This window comes from Coptis chinensis, chromosome 6, assembly GCF_015680905.1.
Source record: "Coptis chinensis isolate HL-2020 chromosome 6, ASM1568090v1, whole genome shotgun sequence".
Lineage (NCBI taxonomy): Eukaryota > Viridiplantae > Streptophyta > Magnoliopsida > Ranunculales > Ranunculaceae > Coptis > Coptis chinensis.
Window position 1 is genome coordinate 63,714,260 of NC_141461.1, and position 20,529 is coordinate 63,734,788.

At 38.3% G+C, this 20,529-nt stretch overlaps 1 protein-coding gene across 3 annotated transcripts; it reads left to right on the forward strand.

Annotated features, from left to right (window-relative positions):
• Window positions 1–3,054: 3,054 nt before the first annotated feature.
• LOC147493911 (lysine-specific demethylase REF6-like) lies at window positions 3,055–20,198 on the forward strand. Of its 3 annotated transcripts, none has more exons than XM_086565694.1 (8): window positions 3,162–4,213; window positions 6,690–6,914; window positions 8,871–8,949; window positions 9,051–9,118; window positions 15,194–15,344; window positions 16,435–17,132; window positions 17,529–18,398; window positions 18,580–20,198. In XM_086565694.1, exons 1-8 carry the CDS (start codon window positions 3,304–3,306, stop codon window positions 19,872–19,874), a joined length of 4,296 nt encoding a protein of 1,431 aa, XP_086421820.1. In that variant the 5' UTR covers window positions 3,162–3,303; the 3' UTR covers window positions 19,875–20,198. The 3 variants fall into 3 exon arrangements, with proteins under 3 accessions (XP_086421821.1, XP_086421820.1, XP_086421822.1); XM_086565696.1 differs by having other exon boundaries at window positions 3,168–4,213; window positions 6,641–6,914; XM_086565695.1 differs by lacking the exon at window positions 6,690–6,914 and having other exon boundaries at window positions 3,055–4,213.
• The last annotated feature ends 331 nt before the right edge of the window (window positions 20,199–20,529 follow it).

Consider the following 20,529-nt stretch of genomic DNA (forward strand, 5'->3'; position numbering starts at 1 on the left):
TGAGGTCATCGAGGTGTTGATTAGTGATTGTTGTGAGGGCTGTGACCGCATTGTTATCGATGGCATCTGGAGTCACGTTGTTGGTGTTGGAAGTGGTTTGCTCGCGCATAGCTTTGTTCTCTTGTTGGAGTGTGGTGAATGACTCATGGAGGAACTTGACTTGATCTACTAGAGCTTGTATTTGTGCTTCCATGGTGGTTTTCTAACCAGCTTCGTGGGTTTGAGAAAATAGTGTGGGTGTTTTCTCAAGGAAATGAACTGACAAACGGTGCCAATGTAAAGGTATAGATTTTGTGTCTACGACCTGATGTTGAGTTTGATAGGGAATGATTGCACTCTTTCTTGGGACAAGAGTTGCCTATGTATCAAGTTTCTTGGATAAACTTGAATCAAGCCTTACGTAGTTCATCTCTCTCTACTTATAGATGTTTGAGCCGACTTTCCTTATTTGCTCCAGGCCATTGTCAAGTGTAGATCCATCATTTGTGCTATCTTGATGATTCGTCATTACTTCTGATGTTACAAAGTAAATGTCTTCTTGATTGGTGCGTTGACTGAGCTCCAGGATCATGGTAGATCATTTGCTTCCATATATGGCTGTGTTTGATATTTGAAACGACCTGAGTCTGGGTCATTGTTACAACCTGGTGGCGTGGTACGAGCTGTGAATATACGACCTGGTGTGTGGACACGTGTGCTGTAGTGATATATTTGAGAACGGAGGGTACTTACACTCTTAAACCAACATGTGTCATCAACATAATATCAACACTTGCTCCACATGCACACATTACATCAGACTTTTTCTCATCACAAATCACCTAATTTGGCACCAATCACAAGACACCACCATACTCCACCATACCTCTACATTGACTCTCAACTATAAAGTCATCCATATAACTACATTTTAGTTTGATTCTACACTCTAGCAAAAGGTGGATATGTAGGCACCTTCTAGCTCTATCACAGAATGGTAACTACTCCTAACACTTGAACACCTTCCCCTCTCAAGCCCAACCAATCAACACTAATCACATTCAATGTAATGTCAAACCTCACCTCATTTTATATGAGAAAATTTTACATTTGCATTCCCTTCTGAAAGTTACTCTTTTTGCGATGAGACTCATTTGGTTAATTTGTTAGGTTTATGCCCTACTAACAACTTTGACTTTGAGTTGACTAGTGTTGATTATGAGCTGACTTGTTTATTGACACAATTACCTACTTTTATTCTTCTTCTCAACATCTTCTTCATTCAACAACTCCGCCCACCATCACTGATAAGTGCTCAAAAAGTACATTCTAACCCTTAAAAATACCCCTTGTTAGTCCCACTTCGTGGACTAACTATGCTTGTAAGCTAGGTTTTGTGACTTTATTGGTGAAAAAGAGAGATTTGCAAAATATTGGAGTTAAAGGAAAAAAAAAGTGGGCAATTCGGAGCATTAAATATCACACTAAGCAAATTAACTATTATGGAGAAGGCCTAATGTTTATAACTCATGAAAAGAATGCACTTGGACCTGTTTTAAGTTTATTTGGGTGCCCAAAGATTAGATCAAAGTCTGCTGCAACGATGGACATATTTGAAAGTCATACATATTGGATGCCCAAGACATTGATTAGGACTTCAGCCTAGAAGTTTTCCATCAAACATTACAATGTCATATACCGTAGCGTAGAGCTCATTGCGTTGATTGTTTTTATAGGTCACACACCTCAAATGGACTTACGGTTCAAAAGATAGGAAGTTTACAATATTTGCGTCCCGTAGTAAAACAGTTGATCGAGCGTTTGGGAAGCATGGAAACAAGAAAAACCCAATTTTAGTCAAATTGGTAATAGAAGATAAGTACGCCATCATGGAATAGGAAATTGGACAAAAAAACTCATGTTTTAGATGATTCTAAAGCTCATCTATATAAATAGCACCTCAATGCCAGTTGTAATCATCTCATTCATTATTCTTAATCTCCAGAACTTGAGGCAGAAAGAGGTTAATAATAAAAGACCATATTTTCACTAGATAAGTCTTAATAAATTAATCTTTTTAGTCTTATGTTATTATTTTCTTATTCTTCTTGTGTTTTCCTCTTCTATAAAAGACTAATATTCTCCTTCAAAGGAGGAGATGAAGTCAGTGCTTAGGGTTATTTGATTATTTTGATTCATGATGTTTTCCAATCAGATTAGTTATTATGTTTTAAGAAAATGACGAATAAAGAAGATGGATGTGAATTAATATCGTCTATTGATTTGGGTTGTAGAGATGTTGACATGTGTCTAACTTAGTGGTGACATATCTTCTATTTAACAAAATAGGAAAGTGTGGGGCCCAAAAGGCCCCATCCAATGGTAGGTAATCATTTTCACCAAAATATGATTTGGCAGATCCATGTGTTTAATGAGTTTGTGCAATTTTGTTAAGTGCAATCAATATCATGGGATCTATCCAAAAATCAACAATACCATGAGTTTATAAATTGTTGGGTCTCCAAATTTGACATGGTACTGCACAATTGGCTGACCCAATTAATGCTATTGGGCTTATGGATAATGGACAATTGGGCTGGCCTTGCGCCAAAGGCGTGTGACGAGTGTTTTTTGTGCCGGCGCTGGCGGCTTTTTCTGCCAAAGGCGGCGACGTGTTGTTTCGCGCGAGAAGTATACAGACTGTAGCATACCGGCTAAGCAACGAGTTGTCGGGAGTAGCACGGCAGGCGCGTAGAGGTCTTATAGGCCGTAGACACGGGCATACCCTAGTACATAATAAAAGTGTAACGTGCAATTTTGCTATTAAGAAAATACCAACGTCCATTCGTCATTAGAGGCACAAGAAAAGCTTAAACCTAACAAATTAGCAAATCGAGGATTATTGTAAAAAGAGTAACTTTTGGAGGGGTTCACCTCTAAATCCCCAAATAATCATATAGCCCAAATCCACATTTCCCATTAAAACTTTGCCTTGCAAACGAGTATTCCCCTATTAATTGCTCGTCACTTAACAAACAGGCCCTTAAATTAGAAAACACTAAAAGCCAAAATAAAATCACTCCACTCACAGAGTCACAGCACTCGGCTATTTTCACGTTCTCCCACACTCCCACTTGCCCAAATTCCCCCTGTTTACTAGAAAACTGAAAAACAGAGAGAGAGAGAGTGAGAGTGAGAGGGGGAGTAGAAAAACAGAGTGAAGTAGCAAAACCCTAGAAATTATTAATCTTCTCTCCATCCTCTTTCCACAATGCCGTCTCCTTGCTAAAACAAACCCATATGCTCATTTCTTCCTCCTAAATTATGTCAACATCAGCATTAACAACAACAGCACCGACAACAACAACGACAACACCAGCTCCAGCCGAGCCAGTTCACGAAATTCCACAATGGCTAAAATCCCTACCAGTAGCACCAGAATATCACCCAACCATAGCGGAATTCCAAGACCCAATTGCTTACATTCTGAAAATCGAAAACGAAGCTTCTCAATTCGGAATCTGTAAGATCGTTCCACCTGTTCCTTTACCTTCAAAGAAAGCCACTATTACTAATCTCAACCGTTCGTTATCCGCTAGAAACCCCAACAACAATGTTAATAATAATAAATCTCCACCTACATTTACGACACGTCATCAACAAGTTGGTTTCGACCCTCGAAAAGGACGCCCGGTTCAGAAACCGGTTTGGCAGAGTGGAGAGAGTTATACACTTCAGCAGTTTGAGGCCAAAGCCAAACAGTTTGAAAAAGTTTATCTTAAAAAGAGTCATGGGAAACGAGGGTCAACATTATCTGCACTGGAAATTGAAACGTTATTTTGGAGAGCGAGTGTGGATAAACCATTTAGTGTGGAATATGCAAATGACATGCCGGGCTCTGCATTTGTACCGATAAATACTAAAGCGATGAGGGAATTAGGTGATGCTGCGACGGTTGGGGAGACAGCTTGGAATATGAGAGGAGTTGCGAGGTCAAATGGGTCATTGTTAAGGTTTATGAAAGAGGAAATACCGGGAGTTACTTCTCCAATGGTTTATATAGCAATGTTGTTTAGTTGGTTTGCATGGCATGTTGAGGATCATGATTTGCATAGCTTGAATTATATGCATATGGGAGCGGCCAAGACATGGTATGGAGTTCCTAGAGATGCTGCGTTTGCTTTTCAGGAGGTCGTTAGGGTGCATGGATATGGTGGAGATTTTAATCCACTTGGTGAGTTTAGAATTTTTTACTGCACAACTCTCTGTGTATCATGTTTTCTTTGTTAGGATTCATTGGATTTTTTTGGTGATTGTTTGTTAACTAGTATTTATTCGATACATGTTTGGTGGGTAGTAACATAGTGGAAATGTAGAGCACATCTATGAGTTCCAAAATGATTTAAGGACAAATTTTTTGTGGATATGATCTCCCCAACATGGAGATCATATTCATAAAAAATCATCTCATTTAAATGTGTCTTAAGTCTTTTGAACCATGCAAAACATTGTGCCCAATTTTGAACTTTTGTCTAACTGCCCACAATTTTATGATTTTATAACAAGTTTTGACAAGGTTAGACTTCTTAGAATGAGCTGATTTTTAGGGAGCATGTTCTCCATGGTGAGGAGATAATGTCCTCAAAAAATCAGCTTTTAAATCATCTTTTAAGTCCACATTTTCCTTGAATGTGTACACAATGTGGCCATAAAAGAATGTGGCTCTATCCCTTCCCATATGTATATATGTATATATATGGGGAGGGATCCATATACAACACTTTTTATACAACGCCCCTTTACAAGTTGAACTAAGGGATGATTTTTTGTGGGTATGATCTTACTGCTATAAAGATCATATCCACAAATTTTCAGATCATTTTGAGATATTGACCCTTTACAAAGTTGTTTTAATATTTGAGTTTATTTTAACGACAAGGATTTGAAATTTTGCAACCCTCTTTTGGCATATTTAGAAATTTCTAAATGACTCCATTTTTTGTAGGGATGTTCTCTATGGTGAGAAGGTGAGATCCACAAAAAATCAAGTCTTAAATGAATTTGTAGAGGGAGATAGAGGCCATTGTATAAACTATTGTATATATATATCCGTTTACCATGGTTTATACCACGCCCCTTTACAAAGATGAGTTAAGAGGTAATATTTTGGATATGATCTACTAACTATGGATAGCCACTCTACAAAAATTCAGCTCATTTGGAGACCTCCAACCTAATTAAAAATAGTTGATAACTTTGATTTTTTTTTAACGGCCCAGATTCTTCGATTTTGCAATCATCTTTTGACATTGTTAAACACTATCAAATGAGCTGAAATTTTGTAGAAGTGACTTTCATGGTTTGTTGGACATATCCACAAAAAATTAGGTCCTAGTTCATCTTGTGGGTGAAGTTGTGGAACCATGGTATACTAATCCCTCCTATATATATATAGTCCCTCTCTAAAAAGAAGCTACTTAAGTTAACTTAAAATAAGTACGTAAGTAAAACTTCACCTAGAAAATGAATTCAAACTTAATTTTTTGTGGTTATGTAGCGCTTACCATAAATATCTTCTCCACAAAATTTTATCTCATTTGGAAACCTCTAACATAGATAAAAATTGTTGTCATCTTTAAAACAAAATTTAACGGTCCAGAAATGTCGACTTTTTGCAATCATAAATGAGTTAATTTTTTTTGGAAATGATCTTTATGGTGAGTATATCATATCTACAAAAAATTAGGTTTAAATTCATATTCTAGGTGAAGTTTTATTTACGTACTTATTTTAAGTTAACTTAAGTAGCTACTTTTTAGAGACGGACTGTATATAGTTTTTTTTAATCTTCTTGTAGTTTTAGGATGGCAATGCACTTTTATCTTCTTCTAGTTGTTTGGATGGCAGTGTGCCCTTAGGAAGTGAGTGTCTAAGAAGTTAAGTTTTGTTTGTCCTGGAAAATAACCAATGAAGTAGTAGATCTTGGTGGCACAAAATTTATCATCATTCCACACGACATTTTTTTTTGGAGGAATTCAAGCTTTTTTAATTAACGTTTGAGATCTTTACTCGTGTACTTATCAGTTATTTTAACTGGAGGCATCTGATGCTCTATGCTGATGTGACATGACACTATCAACAATTTGGTTGGCCTTTGAAGCAATGATTATATCTGGGGAAGGATTGTGTCCACTGGCTTGTAATATACTTGAATAAATGGAAACATGATGTCAGTTATTTTAGTCAGCTTGTCCCTATTTTCAATTATGTAAATTGATTGTGGAGGTTCACCCAGTCCTTAGGTACTTCTTGTAGATGATTTGAAAGTTTGGTTCTGAAAGGCATTCTTAAATGTTTTGAAGTTGGTCAGATGAAAAAGGATAAATAACAAAAGTTTGTCGGCAGCTGGCTTGCTTTTTAGGTTGTTCCAACTTCCATGAGTATTGTCAATATTTCTTAATCAAGCACATCTTTTTGGAATCAATAACTCCAGTAGGCCTTTAGTTGGTGATTCCATTAGAAAAAAAATTGTCTTTGCTCAGTGAAATCACTAATTTGCCCCACCATATGTTCATGTTTTCTTAATCACCGGAAGCCTCTTAGAGGGTTTGGCATTTTTGCAACTTTTTGAGCACCTTATAATAATGTTGTATGGCTTTAGTGCACACTATGGGACAACCATATCTCTACATTCTCTTTATGCTGGCCAGTTATATTGGATGACATGGAGCACATAGGCCCTTGGGTAAGACATATTCTCCTGCTCTGCTACCATCTTGAATCTGGATCAACCATGTCAAAACGTTTGGCAATGAGTGGAGTGAAGCCAGGATATTGTACACTATCTTTCAAGGCTGTAAATGTCCAACATGAGACGACATATCTGAGCATTTGCGTTCATGATTCTTCACTTTTATTTGTTTCCTTTTCTTACGGTGAGCATTACTCATTATATCTGTAGTTTCTTTTAGTTTCTCATGCTATTTCTTCAATATAGTAGCAAGAATAGCACATGAAGTTATTAAGACAGTAGTGCTTCAGAGAGTGAGAAGTCGAAGTCCTCAAGTGAAGAGTCAATGAGAGTTTAACTGAAGATGGAAGGACATCTCAGCTAGAGATTCTAGTTGAGCATTTTTTTTTGGGTTTGATTTCGAGTGAAAAACCACTTGGTCTTGCAGATTTAAAGTGTCTTTCATTCATTAAGTTATCTAGATGCTTGTGCTAAATTTTTTTCTTTCTATTCTTGACCAAGGTTGAGAAGGGTTGTGTTAGTTTGGTGGTAAAACGTAATTGGATGTGGTTGTTGATGGTTTTGAAAGAGCGCTCTGATTAGTTAATTCTTCTTACTATTAATTTCTTTCCAGTTTTTATTCTTTTGTAGAGGGTGTTTTGTTAGTTGTTATTCTTTCCAAGATTACGCAAATCTCTTTCTTCCATTTATGTGTTCTCTCCATTTGTTTTTGCTCGGTATAGGTAAATTTCAGTAGAAGTGAAAATAAAAATAGGTTGAGGGAGCCTACAACTTACAAGAGTGTAACAATAAAAAACACAGCCACAGGAGGCTAACCCGAGAACCACAAATCAGCCTGCATCCTAATACAAAATCCTATCCCACCTCACCACAAAATAATCAAAAGGAATGATATGATAAACTCCTGCTTAGATGCTCAAAATCCTTTGAAGTGACGACGATTCTGCTCAATTCAAATACCCCACAAAATAGCAAATGGTAGCAAGTGGTTTCCATCCTTGAAACCCTACTGCTTATAAAGAATCCGAACAGATGCTTATTCCTAGAACTTTAGTGAGTGGTTTGGGACTAGTGGTCCTTTTAGGTAGGAACAGGAAGTCAGAAACAGGAACAGGTTTAAAGGACCATTATGGTTACCGTTCCTAATACCTTACGAATTGGTCCAGCTCATTCTATTGACACCCACCATCTTAAAATTTACGGCTGTTGAGATTATTAATGAAATGGACATGTATTAATGATAAGACTTTTTTCATTTGTTAATGGGCAACTACATTAATTTATAGCAAAGAGCCAAAGATTAATCTTTTCAGTGTAGGACTGTCATTCTAAACAAGTCCTATACATTTTCACTTAGTGAATCTATAAAGAGTTACAACAGGTATCTCTAGTTGCTATAGAAAATCAGGTTGATGTCCCCACCGTAACTTAGTCCCCTTGAGTAAGTGTACACCTATTTTGGCACGATAGTCAGCATTGAACTTCTGATGTGGTGGCTAGTGGTGTTGACGTCCCTATGACGTCTCCCACGCACACCATGACCTTGCCGCACCACCATATTAGAAACAGTCACAATATTTTAATTTGTTCCCAATTTAGTTTTGTTTTGGCCTCCCAATATCAGACACTTGTTTTCTGTCTTCTATTGCAATGGTTATTTTTCTCTTTTGGCGATGCTCTTTCTGTGTCTGCTTTATCCTAGTAATCAGAGAAGATTTATCACTCTCGGCCTGTCTGTCTTCCTCAGAATTTTCCATTTCAATTTATGAGTGGAAAATGCTTTTGTATTTCTTAAGCAAACTGGGATACAAGCATTTTACAGTAAACTTAGAGAAAATAGTTGACTAACTTAGACCTTTTGAGTTGTGATGTGGACAAAGTCTTCGCTATCATTGTCCCCAAAAGATTTTGTTACTGATATCTCTAGACTCTAGTAGTCTAGTTCCTTTGAAGGAAGCTGCAGTCTCAAAGAGTCTTCTTACATGAGCTAAAAGCCAATAGTTTTGGGATATAGATATTAGCAGAAAAATCAGAATCAATTTATTTTCACTTTTCCAGTGATTTGATACATACTTTTTTGGCTGACAAGGTATTTCTGTACTCGGGGTGATAATTTTAAATACTGTCTATTTTTTGGCAGTTACTTTTGCTACTCTTGGCGAGAAGACGACAGTCATGTCTCCTGAAGTACTTGTAGGTGGAGGACTTCCTTGCTGCAGGTGACTGTTGCTCCCTATTATTAGGTTGTGGTTTGTCTTGCCGAAAAAGTTATTTTAGGGTATTGGAATTAATATATCAGCATGTTGTTAATATTCATCAGGTTGGTTCAAAATGTCGGAGAATTTGTTGTTACCTTTCCAGGAGCTTATCATTCAGGGTTTAGCCACGGTGAGGCATCATTTGGTTTGGATGTTTTGATATTAGATATCATAATATAATTAATATATCAGCATGTATTTAAAATTTACCACTATGTAAACCATGAGCTATCTTGCCATAATTGTCACGTGTTATTATCAGTTTATGAGTTTATCACACTATGCACATGTTTATTACCTGTATATAATGCCATTTGGTAATACATTATATGAGAAGATCATAATAGTTCTCAATCAATGTAATGAAAGTAAAAGTGCCATTTTAAAAGGTTATACATCAAATTTGATTCAAGCATCGTAGTAATGGGAGGTCGAGTTGGTCTAGATTTGAATAGGTGAGACGATAAAGAGAGAGTTGGACTTGCACGACTAAAGAAAATTGTGTCGGTCGAATGGAAAACCTTTGAGTTCATGAAAAGCAATGAGAGAATGCTCAGTGTGTGGAGGAAGCTAGGGGTTTCACAACCAAGGTCGATTTTTCATTAGTTTCTGGGAAATGGATTGTAAACAAGCTTGCCGCCTTTGATAACAAGGAGGTCAGAGTGGGTATTGTGGGAAAGAAGAGGCTTGATGATACTGATATCTTGTTAGAGATAAAGAACAACAGATCTGGACTATTCACCTCCTTATTTTTTATTTCAAAAAGGTTTAGCAAAGGAGTGATTTGAATCTGCTGTCCAGTAGGGGAGAACAAGATAGGTTTGTTAACTTTGAAAGAACCACTACTTATCTTCAAATCTTCCCTCAATGTTGTTGGTCATTTTACGACAACTGTTGTGTTAGTTCAGAAGCTGGTGGTGCTTCCAAAATTGTGGTGAAACATGGGTATGCAGATCGAGCGGAATTGTGCACTAATGTTGGAGTCAAAGAGGATGATGTTAACTGTTTAGGCAATCCTGATTTATTAGTTATATTCACCATTACTGAACTCCCTTCGTTGACACGTGTTAACAAAACACAGAGCACTGATGGAACTGTCTTCCAAAGAGGAAGTCTTGAGATTGCTTAAAGCTCCGCGCATCGAGTAACGCCATTTGGAACGATTGATCCCTCATGGCTCCGCAAACTTATACGATGAATTGAATTTCTTGGAATTCCCCTGCACTTATGGTATTTTAAAGTTTTCTAGAAAATGTGTTCTAGCTTTGGGAGGTTTTACAAAGTCAAAGAAGAGTTTGGGGAATACAGAGAAGTAGGAACAAAGAAGAGGTTCCACTATTTTTTGTTCACAAGTTCTTCTCTTAAGATTGTTGGAAATAATTTGAAGTTGGAACAATGAATAGATTAAAGAACACAACCAAAAACTAGTTGAAGAAGACGCAAAACTTACGGAAGTGTTGAGGTGTGTAAGAACACTCTAGTTAAGAGAAGATTTTGCCCATTCGCGGTGCAAAAGGCAACATGACGACTTCCCTCCACGAGAATCAGTAGAATAATGTGTACTCATAGTCATATATTCTACCCTCTAGAACAACACAATAACTATCTCTGGCAGAAGAAGATTTTGTCTTTGGATCTCAAAGGGCACTTTTATGCTGAGGACATAAAACTTTTAAATAGAGGTTCAAGGTTGATCACAAAAGGTTCTCTAGCCATTGTGAGACTAAACAAAATTAAATGGAATGGAAAGTCTGTTTCCAAAAGGTCATTAGTGGGACTAGAACACAAAGCAAACATGGTATTTTGAAATACCAAGTAAAATATTACTAAAAGAATTACAATAGGTTTTATGAGTGGGGTTTGATTTGGCTCTTGATGTGATTTAGTTTGTTGGTGAAAATGTGGTTAGTGTTCAATTCATATCTAGTGTATGTGAAAAACGGGTAGACCCATTTCAGGAAGATCTTGCTGAAATAGGAATTTTTTGGGGTTGTAGGGTGTATTTTGTATATTGGCCTTTATGTTCCCATTCTGGCTATAAAACACATGAGAAGCACGTGTAAGGGCAGTTTTTCCTTTACGGAAGTTTACCTCCTGAGCCACCAGTCAGGAGGCAGGACCTTGTGGTTCGGTGCAAAACCTAGCTACTACGTAATTTTTGGGCCAAAACCTAAATATCCCTATACATTCCTAAAAATCACAACTTGCTCACTGTCATCCATATGATACTCACAGTGTAGATGATACTTAGGGTCCTTTTCAGGGCATAGATGGCATAGTGCGCTACCGGCCTTGGGGCATATGCAGCTCAACGCTTTACTTTTCCCGTTGAGCTCACTTTTTTCCTCTGACATTAAGCTTCCTAAATGGTGTGCAAATGACTGGAGAGTTCATTATATTGTCTTTTGTTTTGTTTTTCTCCAAGAGCACTGTTGATTGCCAGTGGGTGTTCAAGTTGAATCGCAAGTCCGATTATGTTGAACGCCACAGGATGTCTTGTAGCTTATTAGAGTTTCCATCAATGCGAGGATGTTGATTACGATGTGACTTTTAGCCCGCCCTGGTGTTGAACCGGTATCATACTGTTTTTAGTATATTGCTACATCAATTATCTTGCCTGACTTGAAGAGTGCCTGAAACATGGTATTTTTCGCAGACAGTATACATCACTCTGCCGTCTGGATTTATTCATTCTCAGGTCCCTCAATCATGTCTGTAGGCTTCACATAGCTTGCTATGGTCTCAAACTCTGGACCCTTTGTTCTGGAGCAATTTGGTAGAATTAAAACTTTATAGCAGTAATTGAGAGCTAAGTCCCATCTTTCAGTTTATGAAGGTATGCATCTCTTGAAACCTCCAAGTAATCGTCACTTGGATGGTTTCTTAATTGAATCTCACTCTATGATACCTTTGGGGAGTGGCCTGAGGAGTGGTATGATAAAAGGCGCCTAGCCTGGTGATGGGTGACAGCTGCACCATGTTGTGGTCCCACTTCGATTAGGAGTTTGTCCAAGAATTTAGATATGGGTAATTGTCTGTCATATTCTAAGGTTGGCAGGATTTGGGCGTGGGCCTTTGGGTGTCTATGTGGGAATAATATCGACATGTGGTAGGTGGTAGGGCTTAACAAAATGGTATCAGCGTTGTCGTGTAACAAATGGTATCAAAGTCGAGGACGGCTCAATGCTAAAGGTGGTGGGGCTATGATACCCTGGCCATGGCCCAAAGAAGGGTATGTTGGAAAAGCACCTAGCACGGTGCAGTGGCAGTTGTGCCATGGATTAATTGCACCATGGGGGTGTATGGTCCCATTATGCTAGGAGGCTGCCATAGATCCTAGATATAAGTAATTATCTGCCAAATCCTAGTGTCTAGACCTTTTCAAGAAAGGGTATGAGGTTGTGCCATGGTGTTTCACTTAATAGGCTGGCCTACTTACTGGATATAGGTAATTGTCCGTCATGTTCTGACATTGATGCCTTTTCAAGCACAATTGCCTTCAGGGTTGGTGTGAACTATGCAATTAAGTGTGCTCAGGTGGGAGCGATCCTAGCCTGGGTGACCTCTTGGGAACTCTCGTCGGCCCTTGCTGCTAGAGGTCTGCAGTGGTTAAGTGGGGACAATATTGACGTGACAGGATGAGGCAGATGGTTACACACTCGACGACAGGACAATATTGACGTGACAGATGGGGCAAATGGTTACTCACTCGACAGTGTTACCCAATCTGTGGATCATGTTGCTCATTTTATTAGTGTTGCACGGTCTGATCATCTCACTGCAATTAAGCCGTATCTTTCTCTTTTCTCAAAGACACCTTAAATTTCGGTTCGTTTTTTTCGTCTGCCTCCTGGTACTCTATCCCATTGTGCCTTCTCAGAAGCATGCTGGGCTTGCTGTCTTGGCACGAGATGTTCCACTACCAGCTTTTGGATTTTTTTTGGGTCTTAATCTCATTTCTTGGATAACGAAGATCATAGTATAATGCCCTTGCTTTTGGACAGTGTTGAGAATGTTTGAGTTGCTCATCTTCTCTCCATCACCAGTTGCCTACCTCCAGGCCTAACATACTTTATTGTGATAACCGTAGCACCACTTACATGGCCTCAAATCTGATTTTTACTGCTTGCACCAAACATACTGGTTGACTAGAGTACTTTTCGTGAGCTGTGTGTTTCTGCCACTCATTGAGTTCAGTTCATCCATCTGTTGATCAGACTGCGGACCTTTTTGCTAAAGGTTTTCACAATCATTGGATTACACTTTTGCGCTCCAAATTTGTCTGTTAGAGGCACCCAAGTGTGCGGGGGAGTGAAAAATATAAGCCGTTCTGCCAATTATTGTAACATTAGGCACTTGTTTATAGTTGTATATAACCTTTTTTGGTTTTAAAGAACTTTGGATACCTGAAAAGAGAAGAATAGAATTGTCACAATTCAATTGTTTAAATCTTACATACTTGGTTATATTATGGCGTCACGGGCAAGTGCAATCATTTGTATGTATTAGTTCTAAGCCTAGGGGATCACTTGTGTTCCATGGGATTGTTGGTCTACCTAATATATACGCCATCATAATAATATGTTATACTCAGGAGCGGACTCTAACTAATTGTTCAATTTTCATGTAGTAGCCCAAAATCTTCTCAAAGTGTAGTAAACAGACATAATTGACTTTCATGGATAGCTGAGCAACATCACACAATTGACATTCTTCATGTAACCAATATAGAATCATATACCGAAATCATTGTCGGATTATATGAAATGTCTAACTATGAAATAGGACACATAATCAGACGAAGGTGGTGACAAAAATAATCAAATTGCGCACTCAATGAGTTGTTTACTCTTCAGAATTCCTCTAATTGTGGTGAGAATCATTAGCACAAGTTTACTATACTCTCATTTAGAGTTCAAGTCATAACATTGCAACATCTATTTAGCTTGTTCTAACTACAATTCTAGAGCGATCATTGTTGTAGACAAGTAATGCAAAATTAGATTTAAGTCACCATCAGCGCAGAGTAAAGGTGGGTTGAAAAATGTTTCTTGGGTACATGCTCGAGTTAAATTCATGATACGGGACTCAGGTTTTAATTGGGCTCGTTTGATTTTGTTGATTATTGAAACTTCATTTGGCTCGGTTTTGGTTTCAACCTGACCTAGCCCGACTTGTTTCGCTCCTAGATCTAGCAGAGTAATCTACAAATCATTAATAATTCTCAGTAAAAATAGTTTAAAACTTAATGTCATGTTAGATTCAATTGGTAGACCTTTGGAGCCCTCACTGCTAAAGTATTACAAGCGGTCTTTGCCACATTCCATAGACATTGTAGTTTAAATAATCATAGCTCTTAAAATCAGAGACTGGTGGTTTGCAGAGAGATTCTTGGACATTGATATCAGAAATATCCTAGTACATCCGCCATGCATATCGGCAATATCAGAAATTAGGGCGCGACATTGATATTTCTGATGTATACCAACTTTGTCACTTTTATATTTCAGTTTCTTTCTTGACCTTAAAATATTGGTCAACTAGTTTCTATATATTGACATTGTATCAGCAAATCAAGCAGTCTGATATATCGATGGCTATCAATATTTTAGGCCTTGCTTACCTAGTTAAAGTCATCAGTGATGTCAGTCAACAAAAGAAAAAATCTCATTTTCAATGACTTGTCATAAATTCATAATTATGATTGTTACCTTCGAGTGACTTTTGAGTATAGCACCTACTCCCACTTTTTTACTTGCAAAAGTAAAAGGAGCAACTTATTTTGTGCATCCAAATACGCACTCAGTCCTTATCCAGCAAAAGGAAAATTTTAATTAATGCAAATAGAGATTTTAATATAGAAGATAACAAGTGCAAGCAAACAAAAGACAGAAAACAAGTAATCACAAAAGAAAATAATTACGTGGTATTTATTTTATGATAACAGATAAAGATAAAGTTTAGTGAAATCAATGAATGATCCAGTTTATGAATTTTCCAGTATAATCCGCGGGGCTGTGTCCGGTGGATATTGGTATGCTAGGCATAATCCAGGTACTAAGTTTGCATATGGGGTTTTCGGTTTTGAATGTCCTTGGTTTCCTACCTCATCTGCATAAGTAGGCCTTGCATCTATATAATTTTGTGCACTGTTTTCCGTGGTATTGTTGAAATTCTTACATTTTCATTTAATTTTACATTGTAGGATTCAATTGTGGGGAGGCTTCAAACATTGCAACTCCTGGATGGTTGAGGTTTGCAAAAGAAGCAGCTGTACGTCGGGCTTCAATCAATTGTCCTCCCATGGTATCACATTTTCAGCTGCTCTATGCCCTTGCACTGACATTTTGTTCAAGGTTTTGTCTCTCGTTCTTTGAGGAATCTATTTTCATTCACTAGTGAGAGAATTTCCTTGATCTCATCTCAAATTGGTTGTATCTTAAAGATCGGATTTTCAGTGATTGTCATTGGTGCTGTTTGTACCCAATGCTAATAGTTATTTTTAACTTAATTGGAAAATGAGTAGCCCACTCTCTGCTTCAGTAGTTTCTTAACATTTGTTTCTTCCTTGGCTTTGTATGCTGACAGAAATTCTATAGTAAAGAGATAATAAGCTTTAAAGAGAGACCATCTTATTACTAAATTGTCTACTCACTGGGGGAATGGGTTCTAGGGAGAAGTCAGTTTTCCTCCCTAGAGTCCGTCCTATATGTTAACACTGAACAGAAAAGTTAATAGTACCAGGTTTACAAGAAAAGCCACAGTTTTGTGCTCATAGAAGTTGGACTCTATCTTCGTAGCCCCAATATTACTCTAGATTTTATGATCCAAAAGCAAAACATCATTTAAGAAATAGAATTTATGGATGAACAGAAATTTTTTTGCAATTTGTTTTTAGTTCGTTGATCGCTAAAAATTTGTAGAACTGAAATAGTTTGATTGAAGCATCAGTTATTCAGTTCTCAACACTCCATGCAGCATCACATCTACACGTGAAAATTAGTGGGCTACTGGGCTTCAATGTGGCTCCCTCTCTTGCACACACAGACACGCATACAAAAATATATACATTCGTACATACATACATATGCAGATGTTGGGATAACACAGCATGGTTTTTGGACTTGAGGTCTGATTCTTTGTAAAAATGTTCTTTTGATGGAGATTTTTTTCGCGAAATTTGGCTGGTTTTTAAATTCCTATACTTGTAAAAAGTTGTTTTCAACTTTTAAAGTTATCTAACGGTTTTGTAAACCCTCTTTGTGTGGCTTAGTGGGGTTATATATCTCTGTAATTTGGATGATTGATTACAACCTTAGAGGTCAACCAAGTAAGAGAGCCGGCTTGACATATCTATTATTCTATATATTATTGGAATCCGAAATAGTAAGTTGCATATATTTTAATAAATATGTGGTGTTGAGTCTTGACATCATATGTCTGCAGGGTACCTATGAGCCTCAGTCAAGAGCCACGCAGCTCCAGACTAAAAGATAAGAAAAGAGGTGAAGGAGAACGCATGGTCAAGGAATGTTTTCTGCAGAGTGTGATCCAAAATAATGACCTACTTCATATTCTTTCTAGTCATGGGTTCTCTTGTGTACTTCTTCCACAGAATACATCAGAGGTTTCTCTACTTTCAAATACATGTATTGGGACCCAAAAGAAGATTAAGCCGGTGATCTCAGTTGGTGTAGGCTCTAATACTGAGGCATCAGAAGCATCTACAGTTTTATTTTCTGACGAAACCAAATTAGGAACGAACGTGCGGCTCAGGAGTATAACTGGTTTTGATTCTGTAAATGAGACATCTAAGCCTGTCTTCAGAGGGGACAGGGTTGGTTCACTACCTCACCAGTGTAATGTTGATTTGTCAACTACAGTTATAGGTAGCGCTGACATGGAAAAAGATACTAACTATCAAGGTACTGGTTTGTTGGATCATGGGCGGTTTCCTTGTGTCCAGTGCGGGATACTAAGTTTTGCATGTGTAGCTGTCATTCAACCTAGAGAAGCGGCTTCCCAATGTTTCATGTCTGCTGATTGTAGTTTCTTTAACGATTGGAAAGTTGGTTCTGGATTTCTTAAGGACACATTTAGTGTCGCTGATGAGAATGAAACTTTCGAGCCAAATTGCAGTTCTGGTAAGCAGCAATTCTGATTCTTGTGAATAGTGTTCTTCGACCACATGGTAGTATCTCTTCAAGACTTTCACGAACCATATCATCGTTTTTTCTCATGTCCTTTTCTTCCACTGTTTCCTCTATTTATCACAGTGACCTCTGAGTCCCATTTGTTCCATTTGCCTGCTCAGTAGTTTTGACTAGCATGTCATGGATTGGTTAGTTTCTTACTACAGAAAAACCTAATTGTACCCTCATAGTAAAAAAAATAGGGGTTGGACTAGGTGAGATTGGTGCAGAAGAATTCACTTCTGATGCAGAATATGGCATAATATGTTTTGGTTATTCCATTCTGCTTCTATGATTTAGTAATATTTTCTATTGCAAATTTTAAGCTAAATTGCTGTGTTTTTGCAGGAGCTATCAAGAAGGCTTACCAGGGCGGTCTCTATGATGTTCCAGTCCAAACTAGTGATTACCAAGTTCAAGTGTCAGATGAAATGGTTGATGTGGTCTCACGTACTGGATCCCAGAAAGGCATTTCATCTCTTGATTTACTAGTGTCTGCTTATGGAGAATCATCAGAATCTGATGAAGAACTGGTTGAACCAGATATGGTTGTGAATGATGATAATATAGCAGAGCATAAACAGTTTGAAGATAGGAAAACTTTTCTGTGGAAAACCAAAGTTTTTCCTGGTGATTCCAGATTGCGTTCACATGGCTCAGACCATCAGGATGGAATGTCTGAATATATGTCGGACTCTTCTTCTAAACCTGGTTCTGAGGATGAAGTTTCTGTTCAAATTTCTCCATGCACTAGCTCTTTTGTAAGGAAGCGTAGATGGATAGGTTCTGAAGTCAAAGTTGAAAGTCACCTAACTTCTAATAGTTCTCTCAAGATTGACGAGGAAACTCTAGCTTCCAGGAAATTGAAACGTTTGGTGGGTTCATATAGAGATAAAGGGGTTTTCTCTGGGAGGGTAATAACCGGATCTGCTAAACTTAACGAGACCGGTTTGTGCACTAATCAATTAGATTCTGTTCCCGTAGATACTAGAATGCCTTCAAATACATTATGTGCCCGGCCAAAATTTTCCCTCCTTGGTGAGAAAACCAAGTGTAGCAATATTGACATACCAATACTGGACACAAACACATCACTTATGCAAATATCGCAGGAGGAATCTTCTAGAAAGCATATATTTTGTCTAGAGCATGCTGTGGAGGTAGAAAAGCAACTTCGACCAATTGGTGGAGCGTCTATACTGCTGCTGTGTCATCCAGGTGAGTTGGCAGTAGTATTTGAAATAAATAGTTAGTTGTGTTGCATCACTATTTTTTGAAATAAATTTTTTTATTCGATTTTGCTCTTTGATCAGCTCATTGTTGTTGATGATTTTTTTTACAAATCACGCTATGCCGTCTTTAAAGATTGTGTTTTTTTATCTCCTGAAAATATTTGTAGAGTATCCCAAAGTAGAAGCTGAAGCAAAAGTGTTGGCAGAAGATATGGGAATTGATTACCTCTGGAAGGACATTTTATTCAGGGATGCTACCAAAGAGGATCAAGAGAGAATTAGTTTTGCTCTTGACGATAAGGAAGTCGAACCTAGTAATGGGGACTGGGCTGTTAAACTCGGCATCAATCTCTATTATAGTGTCCATCTCAGCAAGTCGCCTCTTTACACCAAGCAGATGCCTTATAACTCAATCATATACAAGGCCTTCCGTTTCAGTTCTCCTACAAATTACCCCATGGAAGTTGAGGTTTCTGGGAAGGTGCCAAATAAGCAGAAGAAAACCCTTGTTGCAGGCAAATGGTGTGGGAAGGTTTGGATGTTGAACCAGGTTCACCCCTCCCTAGCTCAGAGAGAAACCCAGGAAGAAGAAAACTCATCGTCTTACCATGCTCGAGCAGTACCGTGTCTGAAATCATGTTCAATGCTTGGGAGGAAGGCAGAAATGAGCAACCAATTAAAAGAACCAGTGAATTGTCCTACGCGTTGCTCACCCGGAGTGACTACCACCATAGATGGGAAATTTGGACAAAAGCAGAAAAGAAAATTTGTGGAAGAACCAACCATGAAACGAAAGTTGCCTCTATTGGGGTCCCCAGCTCAAACAGAAGATTCTTCCCAAAGTGATTCCTCTCCAGTCAGTGGTAGGAGGTGTCTCAAAAAGGGTCATACCAAGCATGATAGGCCATTGCTTCAAGGAAGTAGTGTGAAGAACATTCGGCAGTTCGATTCAAATTTGAAAGTTGAAATTGACGGTGGGCCTAGCACACGCCTCAGAAGAAGACCTTCAAAACTTGTCGAAGAAGTCAAAGTCAAACCAGTTATCGGGAAGCAAACGAGGACAAAGGTGAAGAAAACTCCACCTAGTAGTAATGACATAGAGGATGAGGAAGCAGAATACCAGTGTGATATAGATGGGTGCACAATGGGTTTTACTTCAAAGCAAGAACTGACTTTGCACAAGCGTAATGTCTGTTCAGTCAAGGGTTGTGGGAAGAATTTTTTCTCCCACAAGTATCTGGTGCAGCACAGGCGAGTTCACTTAGACGACCGTCCTTTGAAATGCCCATGGAAGGGATGCAAGATGACCTTCAAATGGGCTTGGGCTCGAACTGAGCACATTAGGGTGCACACAGGTGCCAGGCCTTACATTTGTCGTGAGGTTGGGTGTGGGCAGACTTTCAGGTTTGTGTCAGATTTCAGCCGCCACAAACGGAAGACGGGTCATTCTGTGAAGGGATAAAGGATAACTTTGTAGGAGGCGGTAAAAACTTGACTGAAGATTGGATTCTAACGTGGAAGTAGAATGGCTATAACCTAATGTCACTGATGAATATGCGGTTTCATTTATAGGTGTCAGTTTTAGTGATCACGTGTAATTTCAAATTTTCCTTTTCTCTTTTTTATTTAATCTTTTTTTACTCCCTGATTCACAATTTGACATTGTTAAGGTCTTGTGCCTTAGGGGTCATTCGATTAACCTAATTGCTTTATCTGGAAAACTGTGAGACTCACTGTAATTGAATTATTTGCTAAGCGATCATTTATGAATTTATTTTTGGGTTGACCGTGTGTTTTTTGTGTATTTGGTGGGAGAGACCCGAATTATCCATCTAGTGGGGGAAAATTCTAATTGGCCCATCTTGGGGTAACACTAACTAACCCTTTATTTTTGTGATTCTATCGATTGGGGTTGAAGTTGACCTTGTAACTTTCTTAGTGAGGAACTGCCACAAAGAACTTTGTCTGTGCTGTAAAGGACCTAATATCCATGGGAAAAATAAATTAGGTTTCATATCCACCAGTCCTGGATAGGGTGCAATTCGGGCGGGTTCGGTCTGGTTGAGGTCTAACCCGATCTCAACTCGACCTTCAATTACTTCAACCTAAGTCTTACT